The 20,201-nt window shown below is 42.9% G+C and overlaps 1 protein-coding gene across 8 annotated transcripts in view; it reads left to right on the top strand.

The window, feature by feature from the left end:
* The window catches only part of LOC126355793 (nuclear receptor coactivator 5), a 132,052-nt gene that overhangs the window by 16,488 nt on the left and 95,363 nt on the right, over positions 1–20,201 (top strand). For 6 of the 8 annotated variants that reach the window (XM_050006210.1, XM_050006205.1, XM_050006208.1 and 3 more), the window contains one exon: positions 14,258–14,365. The exons of the other annotated variants lie outside the window; for them this stretch is intronic. In XM_050006210.1, coding sequence (XP_049862167.1) covers positions 14,258–14,365 — 108 coding nt within the window. The remainder of the gene's footprint in view (positions 1–14,257; positions 14,366–20,201) is intronic. 8 annotated transcript variants of the gene reach the window in all.

Here is a 20,201-nt window from a genome sequence, read left to right as displayed (position 1 = left end):
TGATGAAGCAACCGTGGTTTGCGAAAGCTTGAAATTTGTGTGAATGTTTGTGTTATTTTTATTGTGTCTATCTACCAGCACTTTCTCGTTTGGTAAATCACAGCATCTTTTTTAATATATTTTTCCCATGTGGAATGTCTCTATATATTGTGCTGGTATGTTGATAGACACAATAAAATAAAAAACACACACACAAATATTCAAGCTTTCGCAACCCACAGTTGCTTCATCAGGAAAGAGGGAAAGACGAAAGGATGTGAGTTTTAAGGGAGAGGGTGAGAGTCATTCCAATCCCGTGAGCGGAAAGACTTACCTTGGGGGGGAGGGACACACACACACACACACACACACACACACACACACACACACAGACTCTCTGCCCAACCTCTTTGCATTTACATATGTCTGCCTGTGTCTGTATATGTGCGGATGGGTGTGTGCGTGTGCGCATGTCTGTCCTTTTTTCCGCCTAAGGTAATTCTTTCCGCTCACGTGATTGGAATGACTCTTGCCCTCTCCCTTAAAACTCACATCCTTTCGCCTTTCCCTCTCTTTCCTGATGAAGCAACCATGGGTTGCGAAAGCTTGAATATTTGTGTGTGTGTTTGTGTGTTTTTTAAATGCTGAAACTGAGTTATTGGTATCACTTAGGAAAACGAATGAAACTCTGTATTAAAAAGATGGCAGTTACAGTGATGTGTAACGTAAACAGTGAACTGTAAGATGTCTACCTGGTTGCCGAATGAGGAAAAGCAATTTGCTTGGATGCAGTGAATTAGTAGTTACCTGTAACTACCTTTCCATTTCATAAAAAAAGTTAAGGAACTGTTTTTAAATCTATAACCTAGATGTGAAACCATAACCTATGTGTAAAAATGGACAAATCATGTAATATTTCAGGACACCCACTGAAGATGCCTTGTAAAAAAGGCGAAACATGTCTGGGTGCATAAATAAAAATTTCGATGTGCAGCATGGAAAAAAGGCATTTTCTTGGAACAACTGCAATTTATTATACACTGTGCTCACAATACATTTCATGTCAAAAGGTACAGAAAATCATCAGTTAAAGATGGCAGCACAATAATTTAAAAGGCAACAATAAAAATGGGGGGCATTAACCAAAAGTCAATGGATGTTTGGGATACAATATTAGACAATACCACTTGACAAATCGGTGTTCGACATACAGAAAACTTCACCTACCGTGTCGTTAACAATAGGTAAAGTGTTGAATGTTGGAAGGAGTGAACTATAACAAAAAATGAAGACAAAGAACAAGAAAATGCTTATTTCTGTTGAAACTTGTGAAAAAGGTGGTTTTTAATTTCAAAGAAAGAAATAAAGACTTCGATGTTTGTTGATGACAAGAGAACTTGGAAAAGCAATTGAATGGAATACACAGTGTCTTGTAGGAGTACATACAATGAGATTAAAGTGGAATAAGGGTAATGGAATGTAACTGAATTAAATCACGCTATGCTGAGGGAATCTGATTATGAAATGAAACACTAAAATTTGTAAAAGAGTTTTACTATTTGGGCAACAAAAAACTGATGTTGCTGTTGGCCGAAGTAGAGAGGATATAAAATAGTGCTGACTGACTATAGAAAGCAAAGCATTTTGGAAAAATAGCTATTTATTAATGTGTAGTATAAACTTAAGTTTTAGGAATTTTTTTCTAAAGGTGTTTATATGAAGTGTAACGTTACATGGAAGTGAAATGTGAACAATAAGCTGTTCAAACAGGAAGGGAATAGAAACTTTCGAACTGTGGAGCTGCAGAGGAATGCTGAAGATGAGGTGGTTAGGTTATGTAACTAATTGGGATGTACTGCAGAGAATTGGGGAAAGAGAAAATTTGTGACACACCTTAAACAGACACATTCTGAGACATTGAGAATTTGTCCATTTTATTTGAAGGAAGTGTCGTGTGAAAATTGTAGAGGGAGACCAATAGATGAATACAGTAAACAGGTTCAAATTGATATATGTTGTAGTAACTATTCAGAGATGAAGCAACTTTCACGTGATGACTAGTTGTAGAACTGCATTGAAGCAGTCTTCAGACTGAAGATGATTACAGCAACAAGATGTTATTTTGCTGAAATTTCAATAATGTCATTACTCATTTGTACAGTGAATCTTAAAGCAACATTACATCAGTTTTTTCACTGCAAAGCTCTTCATGTGGAGTTTGATATGAGTGTTAAAATAGTTAGTATCGTGTTCCTTGAACCATTTTGCATTATAGATTGTAGTGATGTGGAATGAGTCATACATTGCAAATTAATTTGTATGTATGGTTACATTCTGAACATTCTTAAATTATTGTATCTTTATTTTATTTATTTTTGCGAAATGAAAAAAGATGTTAGTAGTTCCTACCCACCACTTTTTACAAATTACAATAATAGAAATTCTTCTACAGAATAGGAGTAGTTGTCAAGGAGAAACTTTTTCAGAGTGTTACCAAACTTTACTTTGCTGTTTGTCAGACATTTTATATCACTGGGTAAATGATTAAAAATTTTTTTTGCGCCATTATGAATCCTCTTTCATGCTAAAGGCAACATTAATGTGAAGTAATGAATGTCATTGTTGCTAATGTATTTTATCTGCAAAGGTGTAATTACATGAAATTTCTCACACTCATGTTTTATGTTGCTGGTCATAGTTTCTTTATCTGTGATGTTTAGAAGACATTTTATTGTATTTTTTAATCATCCAGTGACCGTCACACAATTGTATAGGATGCTTTGTGGGCAGTAAAATGCCCAAATTGTGACTTTTCCATAATGTATTTTTCACTCTGTAGCAGATTGAGTGCTGATTGAAATGTTAAAAGGTTGGATACCTACTGGAGGTCATAATATTCCTAATTCAATAGTAGGTACTACTTGTCTGCTGCTGGCGTTCTTAGCAGATTAAAACGTTTTGCCAGATCAGGACTTTAATCTTTGATCTTCGCCTTTTGCATGAAAGTGCTCTACAAATTCCCCCCCTGCGGGTTCGGGGGTACGAATAGGCCCGCGGTATTCCTGCCTGTCGTAAGAGGCGACTAAAAGGAGTCTTCAAAGTTTCGGCCTTATGTGATGGTCCCCACTTGGGTTTGACCTGCCATTTTCAAAATTTCCGTTGTTAGTGCGTGCCATTTGGGGAAGGACGCCTTACGTGGTGTTTTTCTATTGGTCCATCGTGCACCTCCATCTTGCATGCTATCTATTGTTGTGTGGAGGGATTTACACCCCATGTCTTCTGGGTTGCCTCCTCGTCTTGTGCGCAATCCCCTTCTTAGCGCCCACGGCAACTGTGGACCCTTTCAACACCTAAAATCCAGCACGGTAGCCAGTCCGTTGTGGTGGGGTCGTCATGTACCCTCTTGGTAGTAGCCCCCTGACCACGCAGGGATCGCACTACAGATGCCAGAGCTGTTTCCTCCCCATGCATGCCAAGGAGTATGTGCCCATCTTATCTGGGGCACGGGGACTCCGGGCAATGGGATATCGGCCAGGTACCCGTTGCTTTGGCTGGGTGGCGCCCTTGGGGAGAGCCCTCGTTCGGAGTAGGTGGCATCTGGGCGGATGTGGCGCAATGAAGCGCAATAAATCTCACCAAGCTGGTGGTCGCACTGCCACCAGCGTCTCTAAGCGAGGCAAAATTGAATTCGATGCTGCACAATATGATCCTCAGTCGTTCCCCTCGTTGGCTGCGCCATGGGAGGGATGCAGATCTAGTGCCAAGCAGGAGCCTTATGTACCACAATACCTTGTCTGCAGCAGGACTGATGGTGACTCCTTTCTTTCGACAAAGCCTATGTTTTTTGTGGAACACCTGGAGGATTAGTTTGGGGAAGTGGCGGGTTTGTCTAAAATGAGGAATGGGTCCATCCTCTTCAAGACGTCCTCCCCAGCCCAGTCACGGGCGTTGCTCTTGTGTGATAAGCTGGGAGACGTCCCTGTTACCGTCACTCCCCACAGTAGCTTAAGTATGGTCCAGGAGATTATTTACCATCGCGACCTCTTGTTACAGTCCGATGACGAGCTGAGAGCTGACTTGGAACGACGTGGTGTGCATTTTGTCCGTCGTGTGCACAGAGGACCCAAGACCAACAGGGTGGCCACCGGTGCCTTTATCTTGGCCTTCGAGGGTGCTGTATTGCCTGAGAAGGTCAAGGTAATGGTTTACCGTTGTGACGTCAAGCCATACGTCCCTCCCCCGATGCGGTGCTTCCAGTGCTGGAAGTTTGGGCATATGTCCTCCCGTTGCCCATCCAGCGCCACATGTCGAGATTGCGGACGCCCCTCTCATCCCGATTCTCCATGTGCGCCTCCGCCTGTCTGTGTCAACTGTGGGGAACACCACTCTCCATGCTCGCCGGACTGCCCCATTCTTCATAAGGAGCGGAAGATTATGGAATTTAAGACCCTGGACCGGCTTCCTTATTGCGAGGCAAAACTGAAATTTGAAAGGTTGCATTCTGTCCCTCTTCAAACTTCTTATGCTGCAGCTATGTTATCGTCGCCCTCGCGGGCGGCAGTTGTCGCCTCCTCTGTGCCGCCTTCAGTTGGCCCTCGGGGCCGTCCTTCTCTGTCTGCCCCCCTCGTGTCTGGGGGCAAGCCTTCCTCTGTTGCCCCCTTAGCAGTTGGGGGCAAACCCCCTTCTGTCACTCCCCCCGCACATGCTTCAGGAGTGACATCTGCTCCAAAACTAGGGGGCTCGATCCCTCCCCCTTCTCTGCCGGCGTCGTCTCCGCCGGCGTCGTCTCTGCCGGCTCCTCTCTCGCGGAAGGGGTCCCTTGGGGCCCTCCCTTCTTCCGTTTCTTCTGCTACCCCGCCGGATGTCAGCCAGTGGCTGAAGGTTCATCCACCTGCTGGTCGTAGGGCTTCTGCGTCGTCGTCAGCCTCCGACGCTCCTTCAGAGAAACTCTCCCAGCCCTCTAAGCGAAAGGACAGACGCGAGAAGAAGGACCGGAACGTTTCCAAGAAGAAGGACGCTCCGGCAGTTTCAGTACCGCCTGCTGTCAATAGCTCTGGCTCTGGGGATGCGGTGGAAATCCTCGCCTCTGCCGCGGATCTCGCCCTCACGGAACCCTCGGGGACCTCTCCTATGGACACAGCTGACTCTTGCTCGGTGGCGGCCGTTGACTCTGCGGCGCCGTCTGCCTCTTAGTCGACTTAACGCCCTCCCAGTCCCTTCCTGCTTCCATTCTCCAGTGGAATTGCGGCGGTTATTTCCGCCACCTGCCTGAGCTCCGGATGCTTCTGAGTGTTTCCCCTGTTCTGTGCATTGCTCTTCAGGAAACTTGGTTTCCAGCAATGCGGACCCCTGCCCTTCGCGGTTATCGGTGATGCTATAAGAACCGCTCTGACTGTCAACGAGCTTCAGGTGGAGTTTGCCTCTTTGTTCACCACTCTGTCTGTAGCTCACCAGTACCCCTTCTGACGCCTATAGAGGCAGTCGCTGTCAGGATTGAGCTCTCGCCGGCTATTACTGTTTGCTCTGTTTACGTTCCTCCGTATGGGCAACTCCCCCGACATGTCTTGGCTGCGCTGCTGGCTCAACTCCCGCCGCCATTGCTGCTTCTGGGCGATTTCAATGCCCACAACCCTCTATGGGGTGGGACTGTCTCCGATGACCGCGGTCGCGCTGTGGAGCATGTGTTGGCTCAGCTCGACCTTAGCCTCTTGAACACCGGTGCTCCCACGCATTTCAGTGTGGCCCATGGCTCGTTCTCGGCCATCGATCTCTCTCTTTGCAGCCCCGGACTTGTCCCATCCCTTCACTGGAGAGTGCATCCTGATCTGTGTGGTAGTGACCATTTTCCCATCTATTTGTCACTGCCCCAGTGTCATTCTTCTGGGCGCCTGCCCCGCTGGGCTCTCAACAGGGCTGACTGGCCGGCTTTTACTTCCGCTGCCACCATTGCTTCTCTCCCACAGGGTGACATTGACGAGGTGGTCCGTGTCTTGACCTCGTCAATTATTTCTGCGGCCGAGACTGCCATCCCTCGCTCTTCTGGACTCCCTCGGAGGAAGTCTGTCCCCTGGTGGTCGCCGGAGATTGCTGAGGCTATTCGCGACCGTAGGCGGGCTCTCCAGCGTCATAAGCGGCACCCGTCTCTGGAGACCCTCATCGCTTTTAAGAAGCTCCGTGCCTTGGCCCGTCGTCTTATTGCACGGCGTAAGCAGGAATGCTGGGAGAGGTACATTTCATCCTTGGGCTCCCGCGTCTCCCCGTCGCTCGTGTGGTCCCGCATCCGGTGGATTTATGGATACCAGACCCCTATGGGTGTCCCTGGAATCTCCCTGGACGGCGCTGTCTGCACGGACGCTGCCACCATTGCTGACCACCTTGCCACGCACTTTGCTACGAGCTCTGCAACTGCAACTTACCCTCCTGCCTTTCGCTCTCTAAAGGAGTGCGCCGAGCGGACGCCGTTATCATTCCACACACGTCGTTCTGAAAAATACAATGCTCCTTTCAGCGAGAGGGAATTCCTCGCTGCCCTCGCCAATTGCCCTGATACAGCGCCAGGACCGGACTGCATCCACGCGCAGATGCTGAAGCATCTCTCCAGGGACTGCCAGAGACACATCCTCACCATCTTTAACCGCATTTGGAGCGAGGGCGTGTTCCCGTCGCAATGGCGAGAGGGTGTTATCGTTCCCATCTTGAAGCCCGGTGCGGACCCTCTGGCGGTGGACGGCTATCGTCCCATTACACTAACCAACGTTTTGTGCAAATTGCTCGAACGTATGGTGGGGCGGCATTTGTGTTGGGTCCTTGAGTCGCGCGGTCTCCTCGCTCCATCCCAGGGTGGCTTCCGTCAGGGCCGGTCTGCTGCGGACAATTTGGTGCGGCTGGAATCTGCTATCCGTACGGCCTTTTCCCATCGTCAGCATCTCGTTGCTGTATTTTTTGATCTGCGGAAGGCATATGACACAACATGGAGGCATCACATCCTTGCTACGTTGCGCGAGTGGGGTCTTCGTGGTCAGCTCCCAGCTTTTCTTCAAAACTTTTTATTGCGCCGCTCTTTCCGGGTGCAAGTCGGTGCCGCCTCTAGTTCATCTTATATACAGGAAAATGGGGTCCCGCAGGGCTCGGTGTTTAGCGTTTCCTTATTTCTAGTGGCCATTAATGGTCTGGCTGCAGCTGTGGGGTCGTCGGTGTCTCCTTCTTTGTATGCCGACGACTTCTGCATCTCATTTAGCTCAACGACTACGGGAGTCGCCGAACGCAGGCTGCAAGCAGCCGTTCGCAAGGCGGCATCATGGGCTCTTGACTCATGGATTTCAGTTCTCTGCGGCCAAGACTCGAGTTATGCACTTCTGCAGGTGTCGGACGGTCCACCCTCATCCGGAACTTTACCTCGACAGTCACCTACTTGAAGTGGTGGACACTAGCCGCTTCTTAGGACTCGTCTTTGATGCCCTGCTCACATGGGTTCCTCATATTACTCAGCTGAAGCAAAAGTGCTGGCGGTACCTCAACGCCCTCCGCTGCCTGAGCCATGCGTCTTGGGGTGCAGATCGCAGCACGCTGTTGCGATTGTACAGAACCCTTGTGCAGTCCAGGCTTGATTATGGGAGCCTGGCCTATGGGTCTGCATCGCCCTCAGTGTTGACGTTGTTGGACCCCATACACCACTGTGGGGTTCGGCTTGCAACTGGTGCTTTCCGTACGAGCCCCGTGGATAGTCTGCTCGTGGAGGCCAGGGTTCCCCCGCTGCGGATTCGCCGCCACCGACTGCTCGCCGACTATGCTGTCCACGTGCATTGCTCACCGGGCCATCCCAATCATCGCCTGCTTTTCCCTGCCAGGGTCCTCCCTCTGCCCGACCGGCGACCTAGGTCTGGGCTTTCCATTGCTGTCCGTGTCCAGTCCCTGCTGTAGGAGCTGGGGTCATTCCCTCTTCTGCCGCCCTTCCGGGCCTGTGCACCCACGCCTCCCTGGTGTATGACCCGTCCGTCCATCCGCCTGGACTTGGCACGGTAACCCAAGGACTCGGTTCCGCCTGTGTCCCTCCGTCACCGTTTTCTTGCGCTCGTCGCCTCATTTTCAGGCTGTGAGCCTGTCTACACTGATGGTTCCCTGGTGGATGGTCGTCCTGCCTACGCTTTTGCTCACGCTGCCCATGTTGAACAGCGCTCCTTGCCGGCTGGCTGCAGTGTTTTTACTGCAGAGCTGGTGGCCATATTGCGCGCTCTTGAGCATATGCGTTCCTGCTCAGGTACGTCCATCGTCATCTGCAGTGACTCCCTGAGCAGCCTCCAGGCTATCGACCGCTGCTATACCTCTTCTCCTCTGGTATCCTTTATTCAGGAGTCTGTTTTTGCCATTACCCGCTCTCGTCGTTCGGTGGTCTTTGTTTGGACGCCAGGTCACGTTGGCATCCCGGGGAGTGAACGTGTCGACAGGCTGGCCAAAGGGGCGGTTGACGCCCCCACTTTGGCGATTGGCCTCCCGGCTCGTGATTTGCAGCTGGCGTTGCGCCGTAAGGTGCTTCGGATGTGGCGTGACGAGTGGCGTAGCCTGACTTCTCCGAATAAACTGCGGGCTGTTAAGGAGACGACTGATGTGTGGCAGTCCTCCCTGCGGGCTTCTCGCAGGGACTCTGTCATCCTGTGTCGGCTCCGCATCGGCCATACCTACCTGACGCACGGACATCTTTTGCATCAGGAGGATCCCCCCCTGTGTCAGTGTGGGTCCCGGTTGACGGTCGCCCACATTTTGTTGGAGTGTCCCCGCCTGCGCATCCTCCGGCAGACTTTTAATCTCCCGCGCACGTTGCCTTTGGTTTTATGCGACGATGCCTCCATGGCTGACGACGTTTTAAATTTTATCCGTGGTAGTCCTTTTTATGGTTCCATTTAGGGGGGACCTGTCCCTTTCCCTTTCTGTGTATCTTGTCCTCGAGTGTCTCATTGGTTGCAGATTTTAATGTGTGTATTCGGATGGTTGACTCTTTCCCAATTTTTGTTCCCATGGTCAGTCAACCAGTCTCCGACCCTCTTATTTTCTTCCGTTTCTTTCTGTCCAGTGTTCGTCTGTACTCTTCTTGTCTCTAGTGTTCGCTGACACATTGGTGTTCTTTCAGTGACTGGGGGGAGGGGCGTCTCCTCCCCCCTTGGGGTTTACCTGTTCCGTAAATTTTGTTTTGCCGGTTTTTTGGAATGGGGGACTGATGACCTTAGCTGTTTAGTCCCCCTTAAACATCCCAACAACAACAACAACAACTACTCTACAAATTGAGCTACCCCAGCATGACTCAAGACTTGTCCTCACAGCTTTACTTGTGCCGGTATCTCATCTTCCACTATCCAAACTTCATAGAAGTTCTGTGAAACTTGTGAGATTAGCAGTCCTGAAAGAAAGGACATTGGAGAGACATGGCTCAGCCATAGCCTGGGGGGATCATTTCCAGAGCAGAATTTTTCACTCTGCAGTGGAGTGTATGCTGATATGAAACCTCCTGGCAGATTAAAACTGTATGTCAAACTGGGACTTGGACCCGGAATGTTTGCTGGATTTGATTTCTGGTCTGGCACACAGTTTTAATTTGCCAGGAAGTTTCAAGGACTTTTTGAACTGAATTTATACAACTACTTTGCCCAAGAGGTGTAGATGTTGCAAATGAAAACAAAGATATCCTGCAGCTTTTTTACTATATACCTCCAATGCACAATGCATTTAGGATCCTAAAGGTTTGAGATGCCACTGGTACAAGACCTTATGGAGATAAACCTGTATAAACGGTTCCTGTTTCCCATAAGCTCTTATGCTAGGAAAAAAAAAGGAAAAGAAAAATGTAAAGCAAGACATGAGTAACTTTCGCAAATATTATTGAAACATTTTACATATATTTTAAGAAACTGTAAAAAAAAAAACTTTTATTGTATTCACAGTTAAAAGAAATACTTGTTCCATATTGCTTGCATTGTTTTTCTATATGGTTTCCTTAAATGGCTTAAGGCAAATGTCAAGTTGATTCCCTTTCAAGGACAGTCAAATTCCATCTCTCCTTACCCTGTCTGAGCTTTTGCTCTGTCCCCAGTGACCTCGTAATTGACAGGAAACTAAACTCTTCCTTGATTTTTCTATAATACTGCAACTGCGGAGCAGAAAACCATATTTCTGCAGGAATGTGGAACAGATACATATCTGACAAACAATTATTGGATAGTGAATTCTGCATGTGTCTGTTGAAAATATTTAAAGTGATTTCAGTTTCGAGATTGTCGTTTTCAGACGTACTGAAAGCAAAGTCTCCAAATAAAATATATCACAGTCAGAATATCATAACTTAAAACTGAAATCATAAGGGTAATTACATGTGATGTTATTGACTTCTCTAACATGGTGGAACACAGTTCCAAGCAGTCTGTATGCAAAAAATTACGATTTTATTAATATATTCACTCTTTCACACACATTGTGAGCACAATCCATGTAACAAGCACAATAATAGCCACAGCTTACATAGAAATAAAAATTTCAACTGCTGTACGTAGCAAAAAGAATTGTTCGTGTAGCTTATGTCGTATCACAATTGCACTAAAATGACAAGAATGTAAACACACACATGGAGCATGGGAAGGAAAAATTCTTGAGCACTCCTTGTTTTGAATTAGATTGCCACTCTATCTTCATGTGTAATTGAGGCTGTGTGACAATCTTCCACTAAGTGTTTGCATATTATTCATTTGAACACTTTTGCTATCTCCACTTTTGGCGCATAAACACAGTAAGATTTGCTGTAGACACAGGATTGCCTGCTTTGTCTGTAGGTTGAATTGATAACATTTTTTTTGCCAGGTAATGTTGAATATACTTTTAAAGCCGTTGGAGCTAGACATATAAAGCATATGTTGACTGAACCACAAATGCTACATTATTTGTATTAGATAATGTAGCATCTGCAGCTCATCAGTTTTCAACACTCGCTGTACTGTTAGAGGTGGACTTTCCTTCCAGCCATCATCCAAACACAGCTTGTGAAGTGCCTGTTCATGGATACTTTGTTTTCAATAGAATTACTCAGTTAAGTGAATTCATTGATTCAGTGGAAGATCATACGCAAGGAATGAGAAGTGCTAAAATGAAATCACTCTGTTCACTTGTTTATACCTAGATCCAGTTTGAAAATGTAAAGTAACCTTCATGTTGGAGTATTCACTTCAACTAGCTTTCCGACAACAACTCAGTACATTGTGGTGCGCACATTCGATTTGTGTTTAGTGCTTCTGTAGTCAGTACTTTTGTAATTAAAGAAAATATTGAGTACAGCCGTAATTTATTACTTTTTGACGTTACAGAAATAAGTAATTCTCAAAGAAACTTTCAGAGTGATCTGTATGTCTGGTATTCTTACCTGTTAAGTTAGGACTTTCTAAATATTTCTGAGCTTTTTCAAAGATGTAGTTAAGTTATTTTATAATGCATGCATACTTTCTGCCTTAATGTTATTGAGCAGTTATGTATTAGTTGTTGTGTGGTCCTCTTTTTCCATTTGGTGTATATATGCTTTAAAAGTTTGTGGCAGTGGTACTGAACAACAATAAACATAATTTACTGAAAATTGTTCTTGGTATATATACAAAATTAGGTATGCCTGCAGATTTTATATCAACTTATCCTGTAGCTACAGAAGAGATGACAGAGAAACAAACATAAAGCTAACATTAATTCAACATGGGTGCAAACAACATCATTTTTAAGCATATTTTGGAACAAAACTATATGTGATTATTATCAAGTTAATTACACTTGCATTACAGTCTAGCTAATGAAAAACTCGCTTTTTCAATTACTGGAGGTGACATGACATGTAGCCAGTATTTCATGGTTTACCACTGTAATTTTAAATTTAGAACTGGCCTCCATATTCCTTGTACATGTGTGCAGCCACACTGAAGTTATCATTAAAATCAAGGCACACATACATTACTAGCTGTTTCCAGCCTTGCATTGCTATGACTGTCTCAGTAAATGGGAAAGAAATTAAAGAGAGAGAACACATTTCTAATATGTGCGGAAATTGGATATACTGTCTCCCTCCTCCTCCTCCCCCCCTCCCCTCTTTTTATCCAGCTCCTCATCCTTCCCCCTCTTTTTGCCCACTACCATCTCCCCATCTCTCTCTCTCTCTCTCTCTCTCTCTCTCTCTCTCTCTCTCTCTCTCTCTCTCGTCTGGTCTGTCTGTCTGTCTGTCTGTCTGTCTCTCACCTCCTCTCCCTTTCATGTGTCAATCTTCTCCTTCCCCTATCTCTGCCCAACTTCTTCCATCTCCGCTCTCTCTATCCATCTTCTCTCCACATCCTGTCTCCATTCCCTCCAACCTCTGTCCATTTCTTCTTCGCCCTCTCCATGACCTTGAACCTTATTTATTGTTAATGCACATTTAGATTCTGTAGTGGTGTTCTAAACATAAGCCAATAAGCCATAAATAAACCTCCTTGTTTGCTAACAGTGTTTTACTATGCCCATCTGAATGTTAATTGGAGTATTTTGTAAAAATTTAATGCAAATCAGTCAAGAATAATAATGATGTTTCCCCTTTATATATTACACATCTATTTAAGAAAAAAAAGGTGCAACATTGTCAAAATTTTAAAGCAATTGGAGAAGAGCTTAGAGATTTCAGATTTTTAACACCAAACATTCACATTTTTGTTTGAGTAGATGTTAATGTTCATTTGAACGAAGTCACAAATCTCAAAGTTTTTCACAGAATGCTTTGCAATTTTGACAAGGTTGCATTTGAATGTGTGTTTCTATATATCTCCTGAATTACCATATTTTGTGTGTGTGTGTGTTGTTTTTGTTTCCTTATATCAAGTGATTTTTTTGTTGTTGTATAAATTGTGACTGTAAAAATTTTAGTTGCTACCAGAAATTTAACATAAGGATTTTTTGTTAGCAAGATTTTAATATAAATGTAGGTGTTTTGATAGTCGTTTGCTATTTTTTATTTTAAATATGCTTGGAAATAGTTGGTATCCATGTTGAATTAATGTTAGCCTCATATTTGTTTACTTGTCTGTTCCTCATAGCTATTGCCGAAGAACAGCTCGTAGCTCCACTCAGGAAATTTTTTTACGCTTTATGTGAATTCCACGGAAATTCCTTAGAGAAGGAGAAGGCTGATACCCTATCCTGGCTTGTCCAATGTTAGATTGACTTTCTTTTTTGTTGTGCTCTGTGTTGATTGGATTTCAATTTTCCATTGGCATTTTAGATGTCACAGGTGGTCTTTGCTCTGGAGAAAACCATGTGCTGCAGTCTATGGGTTTAAAATGTCTAGTGAAAACTGCCTGTTAATCATTGTAGCTTATCACTTCATTGGAACTTTCGTGAACTGATTACCTGATGGGACTGCAGTATCTCAAGTTTGTAGATGACTCCATTAATAATGTTGGCTTTTCCTTTGCCATTATTATGAAGGGCAAACAGCCACATGCTACCAAGTGAATTAAAACTGGACACGGCAAAAAAGGAAGTTGTTGTGTAGTTAAAAATGTATGGGAAAATATTAATTAGGAAACCTCAGTAGGGATTTGAACCTAGGTTCCTTGAGAATAAGTTCAGTGTCTTAAGCAGTGTATCACCTCACACTGTGAGTATGTTGATCATGTTAGCTTTGTGTTGGCACTGTTTTTGTTGGAAATTGAAGTACGCTGTGCACATTGACTGTGGGGTTGAGTTTAGCAAGGCTAAAAGAAGAAATTGGTAGTTTTTTCTTCATTTCGGCTTTATGATTATTGGGTGCAAAATGTTTGCATTTGTTAGTAAAGAATAACAGGTTTTTGGGGACAGGTTAAGGTGATGTAATGTAGCCGGGAATTTCTGAGGGAGCAAGCTCTCAGTAATAGATTCCTTCATGGCTTTAGAATAATTGGAAACAGAGTGGAAGAGATAACACATTGATTATAAGGAAGGGGGTTTGGGATGTGGATAGTGGAGGATGAATGTGGTGTTAGGTAAATGTGGGAGGCAAGTGACATAAAAGCAATTGAGAGGAAAGAATTGTGAATGGATTATTGGTTGGGGTACAAGACAAAGATGAAATTAGAGGAAATTCTCGTCAGGTGCAAAAATATTGAAAGGGTAAGAAAACTAGACATAATGGGAAGTTCAGAATGAGAAATTGCATTTTTTCCCAAGTTGCCCATGTTAAACATATTTCTTGTAAATAACAAAATATACCCAGTTTAATATTTTCATTTTTACATATATGTTGGTATGTTTTCAGGAATCTCTGTTAACAGGAAGTTTGGCTTTGTGCAATTTGAAAGAGACAGTAGCGCAGCCGAAGCAATCAGAAATGAAAACGGATCATTATTCCGAGGCAGAAAAATTGGTATGCAAGTTTTGATATGCCTCCGGTACTACAGGTAGACAATGTAGTAATATTCAGTAAACTGATACAATCTGATTTTTGTGTATGGTGTGTGTAGTATTCTGTCTCACTCCATTGTCAGCACATGTAATGTGTGTGTGTGTGTGTGTGTGTGTGTGTGTGTGTGTGTGTGTGTGTGGGCAAAGATTTAGGATGCCTCTAATAATTTCATGCAGAGTTGGGTAACACATTCCTTGCACCTGTGGGATGCAGATAGGAATAACATTTAAAAATAATGTAAAATGGTTTATTAAGTCATTAAGTTTTATATACTCTTGGATCAGTCAGTAATCAAGTTTTACTTTCACTTACTTGGGGGTAATAAATTTTTGCTTGATAAGCTGAGGCTCAAAAGATGTGCAACATATTTTTATCCACATAGCTTAAAGCAAAGCTTAATTAGTAACAAAGTGTAGCCTCATGTATTTATCAACATAGCTTAAATCAGAGCATAATTGGTAACTGATACTGGAGTGTATAAATTCAATAAAAAATTTTATCATGCAGTCACAAACACTCAATTGTCAAAAGACGAAAAAAGATTTTAATTGAAAACGGCTGCTGTTAGTGTTAAATCCTAGCTTTTGGAGTTACTAGTCTGATTAGAGAGAGTTGTAACAGCATTTCGTCCCTAATATTTGGGCGGGTTGGGAAGAGTGTGCTGTAAAATTTTTATCATTCGCTAGAGTCACTTGATCTGGTTCTCTAACTACAGTGTTGTCTCTCACACGAAGTGAGTACAATTATTTTTCCCAGAACCTGGACCAAACAAATCTTTTCACATAGCATATCAATAATGGAAATTACTATATTATTTTAAATTACTATATTACTAGTAAAAGAAGAAGGCGAAAAAGTTCATTTCCGTTTGCTAGCTCTGGTTCCACGCACCTCTCTTTTAACTTGAAGACATTGCAATTTCAGTGAGACTCTAGTTCTCGATAAAAGATTCTCTCGAGCAGTCTATTCATTTGAATTCAGATTGCCCCATTACTCACATAGACAGCAGTTGCTCAATTGTAGTTTGGCAATTTGATTACTCAGTCGTGGTTTCACCTAAATATTTATTCATTATTATGTGAGAGAAATTAAAAGTCTGTATGATCAAGTTTTTTGTGAAATTAATATAACGATATATTATACTCATACTTCTAAAAACACTTTTAAACGAGAGTACTTTGTTATTAAAAAAGGATGAGATACTTGGAACCAACATTACTGAAAACCTCCAACTGTTTTTGGGTGAGTTCTTTAAACAGCCAGTGACACACACTGGACTGAAAACAAGCTTGCAGCAGAAAGAATAAATCCAAACACGGATCACGAGACACAGTCAGAAACAACAGTCTGATTACAAAGCTTATTTTTGGAAATATGCAGATCTATATAAGCTCAGCAACCTACAGCACTTGTTGCAAGAAATTTGGAACATGGACCAAATTTGCTGTGACTGGGAAAGCATAATGAAACATTTGCTAAATAAAAAAAGGGAAACAGAACTTGTTAAATAACTTTAGAGGCATCTGACTGTAGCAGGGCCATACAAGGTCCTTTCAGTGACACTAATTTATGCTGGAGGACCAAGGGGATTGTGCTGGTTTCTGAAAAGGATGATCCTGTGTAGAACAAAAACGGAGCTTCCAGCAACAGGAAGTACATATAATAAAGACTAAGCAAGAAGCTCCCTGACAGCTTGCAATGCTGTTGCCAGCTTTTAACTGTGAAGCACCAACTTCTGCAGGTGAAAAGAGTCGCTGTCTACAGAGCTCTGACAACGCTGAGGCATTGTCATACAGACTTTTACAAGATCACATTATGTTGACTGAGGTAAGCTCACAAAGCTGTCTAATCCAGCCCTCTGCAACTGTAAGCGATCAGCTTACACTGACTCAATTACAGCTGTATTTATTAATTTCAGGCAGCATATTTTCCTCTTCGTAGGATCACACATTGACATACTTTTAACAAATACAACCTTAAAAGTTAATTTTGTGGGTCAGATTTGGGAAACATTTTAAGAGTGGAAATGAGAGTAAGATAAAGGGTTGGTCCAACTTTTACAGTGTGTCTTTGTCAAGTTCATGCGAAGATGTGGAAATGTGGAAGAGTGGCAGCACTAGTATTTAAGTGCAATACAATGCAAGCTGTCTGCAATGTTCTGTACTGGTTGTCTGGAATTTAAGGGTGCATTGCAGTATCCAAATTCTTGAAATAAATATGATTCTTTCCTGTTCTCATGACACCATTGTGATTGTCATGGCCGTTTTTCTTCCATGCCTTGCCTCATGTTTCCCAAGGCAGAACTAGATGACACGGAATAGACCACGCAACCAGCAGATACCATGAACACAGTAAGATTGCTATCGTCAATCCGGCTTGCAGCTATACTGTGACTGTCCACTCCACAATAAATGTACATAGATAAAACAAACTTTTAAACAGCAGGCTATACCAATTGATTAATTTAATAAACTTATTATGGCAATTATCATAATTCGTTGATTCAGTAATGCTTGTGGAACATGCCACGTCACCAAAGCGATATGTCGCACTACTTTCCTTTTGGAATTTCTCATGTATGCAACAAAATAGGAGGTGAAGGTCTTGTTTGGGAGCAGGAGAGAAGTAACAAAAAAATTGTAAATATGATTCGCTATTTAGCTCCTAATCTTTCTACCAGTACACTAATCCAAGTCAGAACTTATATTTGAAATGAAAAGCTCTGAATGTTTTCTAGAACAAATATGTACACTACCAACTGAAGATAAAATGGCCACTCTATATTGTTTTCAGTAGTATTAATGCTTACTGCATCCAGTAATGATCCATAAACAACATTATCTTATAATATGGTGGGAAATGGTGATGGCTTTTGGAGTGCATGCCACTAGTCCCCCTACTACTATCATAAGTTCGAGAAAGTATTAGGCAGTTACTCTCATGCACTGCAATGTAACAGTTTGTTACAGAAAGCAAGGATTTTGTCTTCATTGCAAGGAGCTTGAGGATGACAATCTCTTATAAAGTTTTGCACTTGTAAATTATTTTTTTAATTGCAAACCTCTTTATCAGTCTCTTATACCACAAGAAATCACTACCTGCAACCGTCTGTTTAATGATGGTAAAAGTAAACCTGTGTTCTTTATTCATTTCAACAATGTGTGCTGTGTCTTCAATGATGAATGAATAATGTGGATTGTGTACACTGTTCGGTCTGTCAACATAAGTCAGATTTGTTTCAAGATTAACCCATGCATACATTGTCAGTTTATAATAAGAGGGGTTGTCATAGTGGAAAATACCCTAATGAATTGGCGATACCATGGCAATGAAAGATATTGTCATGAAGTGCATAATGCTGAAAATCTGCCTTGTAGTGATCACCTGTGGTCAGCAGCACTGGAAAATGTAACCATTATCTACAAATTATGGATTGTAGATACTGTGAGGAGAATACACCAGTACTGTGTGCTGCCTTTTTAGAGATAACTGGGAAGGTTGTGTCTACACAGATATTACACACCTGTCTCCACATAATCAATTCAGCCTCTAGGCACCTATTACTTAGTTACTTTGAACGATTCTCTTGTCGAAATGTGGAACAAGTCAGTTCACAAGATATTTATGCGGGATCAGTGTTAACAATAAAAAAAGTTTAAATCCCCCCCCCCCTCCCCCATATCAGTTTTTAAATAGAAATTTGTCACTGGAGTAGAAGGAGTTGTCTGGGAGAAATAATTTTAAGTTGGATTTAAAACTTGCTTTCCTACATGTCAGGTGTTTTATGTTGACAGCTTTAATAATTGGTAATGAAGCTCATGTCTCCCTCTAGTGTTGTAGGCATAGACATCAATGCTCTTATCAAATTGTGATGGATTATTTATGACAAATTTCATTAGTGAATGTATATATTGTGATGATGCAGCTAAAATGCCTAGTTCCTTGAAGAGATACCCACATGATGTCAGTGGGTGATCACTACTTATTATTCTTACTGCTCACTTTTGTGCAATCAGTACTTTCTTTCTAAGTGACGAGTTAACCCAGAAAATTATTCCATGGGACATTATTGTGTGGAAATACGCAAAATGTGTCAGGAGGTTGATTTGTTGTTTCCAAGATTACTAATTATGCGAAGAACAAAAGTGGGTGAACTTAATTGTTTTTAGAAGCTCAGTAATATGCTTCTTCCAGTTGAAGTTTTCATCGATATGTGCAAACGGCACAAAGCCCTCTGCTACACATTGTGTGAAGGTGGCTTGCAACAGAACACTTGGAAGGGTGTTGGGTTCCCATTGCCAATGAGTTCAGAACTTGTATGATGCTTGATGATCATTGTGGAAGAGAGTGGAGGTAGCCAAGTAGCAATACACATCTTAAGTATGCAGTTACTTTGGTTCACAAAAGGCACAGGGCAGTCATGTTTTGGTCTGGAATTGTGTAGGAATGTAAAACACCTCTCATCACTACCGAGGATAGTTTGAGGGCTGCGTAGTATCAGAAAAAGGGTCCTTAAACCTGTTCTTCAATCCTGCATTCAAAATTTCAGCCGTATGTTCCTTTCAGGACAATGATGTGTGAGTACCCAATGCTTAACTTTTGAACTCCTTCCTACAGGAGGCAGAAATGAATGAAATGGAATGGCCAGCTGTCTCTGCCGGCATGGACCTGATTGAACATTGAAACTTGTTGTGAATTGTTGTAAGAACCTTCCTCACAAACTGGATAATTTCTGAAAGTTGGCCATCGAAGAATGGGACGCACTTTAGCAGTAGCACCTCAACTGTCATGTAGACAGCATGTTCGGGAGGGTCCAAGTTTGTCACAGTACATGCCGTGGAGTGATACAGTCTTGAATGTTACCTAGCAGCTAATTTTAATTCCATAGGTGTGCAAAAAATATGCAGTTCCAAATAATTTCATTTTGTTAATTTTGTTTTCATTTCACAGTAAAGTTATTCTTTCATTCCCTGCTCCTCTTGAACGTGTAACTATACGTATTCTCAGGTATGCAGATAGAGCTGCTGCTTCCCCCTCCCCCAATTAAAAATAAATTAACTTTCAGATGACCTATGTGCAGTGGTTGTGGATTGGAGTGTGGAGGAGGGGAATTGATAGAGATCATGCAGTGCACTTGGTGCTCTCCAGTTGTTTTAGGCTTACTCAGAAGTGTGGGGAATGTTACATTTATTTTCTAAAACCCACCCACACCAAAGTGTTATGTGAATGGTTTTGGATCAGCTGTGGAGGAAATTAGAAAAACCTTAAGGTGAAGAAGCTTTTTTTATAAGTGATGTGTTCCAATCCATACGTGTTAACCTTTACCATCAACTTAAAAGCAGTCTCAGTTTAAGAAAATTTGAATTGTATGGTAACGATGCATTCTCCTTTGTGAGGCGTAACTGTACAGAGCCTCATTGACTTAACCACTTAGCTGCCCTTTCTTTTTCTCCTCTCTGAGAATTTAAATGCAAACCATGTTGAAGCAGGACTCTGCTACCAACTGCTGCAGGAGTGCAGCTGATAGAGGCTCCTGTCTCAGAGGATCTTGTTCTGGTGACAAAGTGCATGCATAGCGCTGCTGTTGGCTCGTTTTCACCATTGATCTTTTGCTATAGCCTCTTGGCTGCATGTCCAGTCCTTGGCAGGGTCATTCCATGCCAACTGATCTAGAGTCCCCACCTAAAGATGTGTTTATTCCAATACTTACCAAATGTAACTGTGCAATTTATTAGAAACTATATTTGAGGTGTTGCGCTCATTGAAGTGAGGATGATTAAAACATTGTGTTTGTCAT

Source organism: Schistocerca gregaria, chromosome 3 (assembly GCF_023897955.1).
Source record: "Schistocerca gregaria isolate iqSchGreg1 chromosome 3, iqSchGreg1.2, whole genome shotgun sequence".
NCBI lineage: Eukaryota > Metazoa > Arthropoda > Insecta > Orthoptera > Acrididae > Schistocerca > Schistocerca gregaria.
The sequence above is the reverse complement of the archived record's forward strand: the minus strand, read 5'-3'. Positions and strand labels throughout refer to the sequence as shown.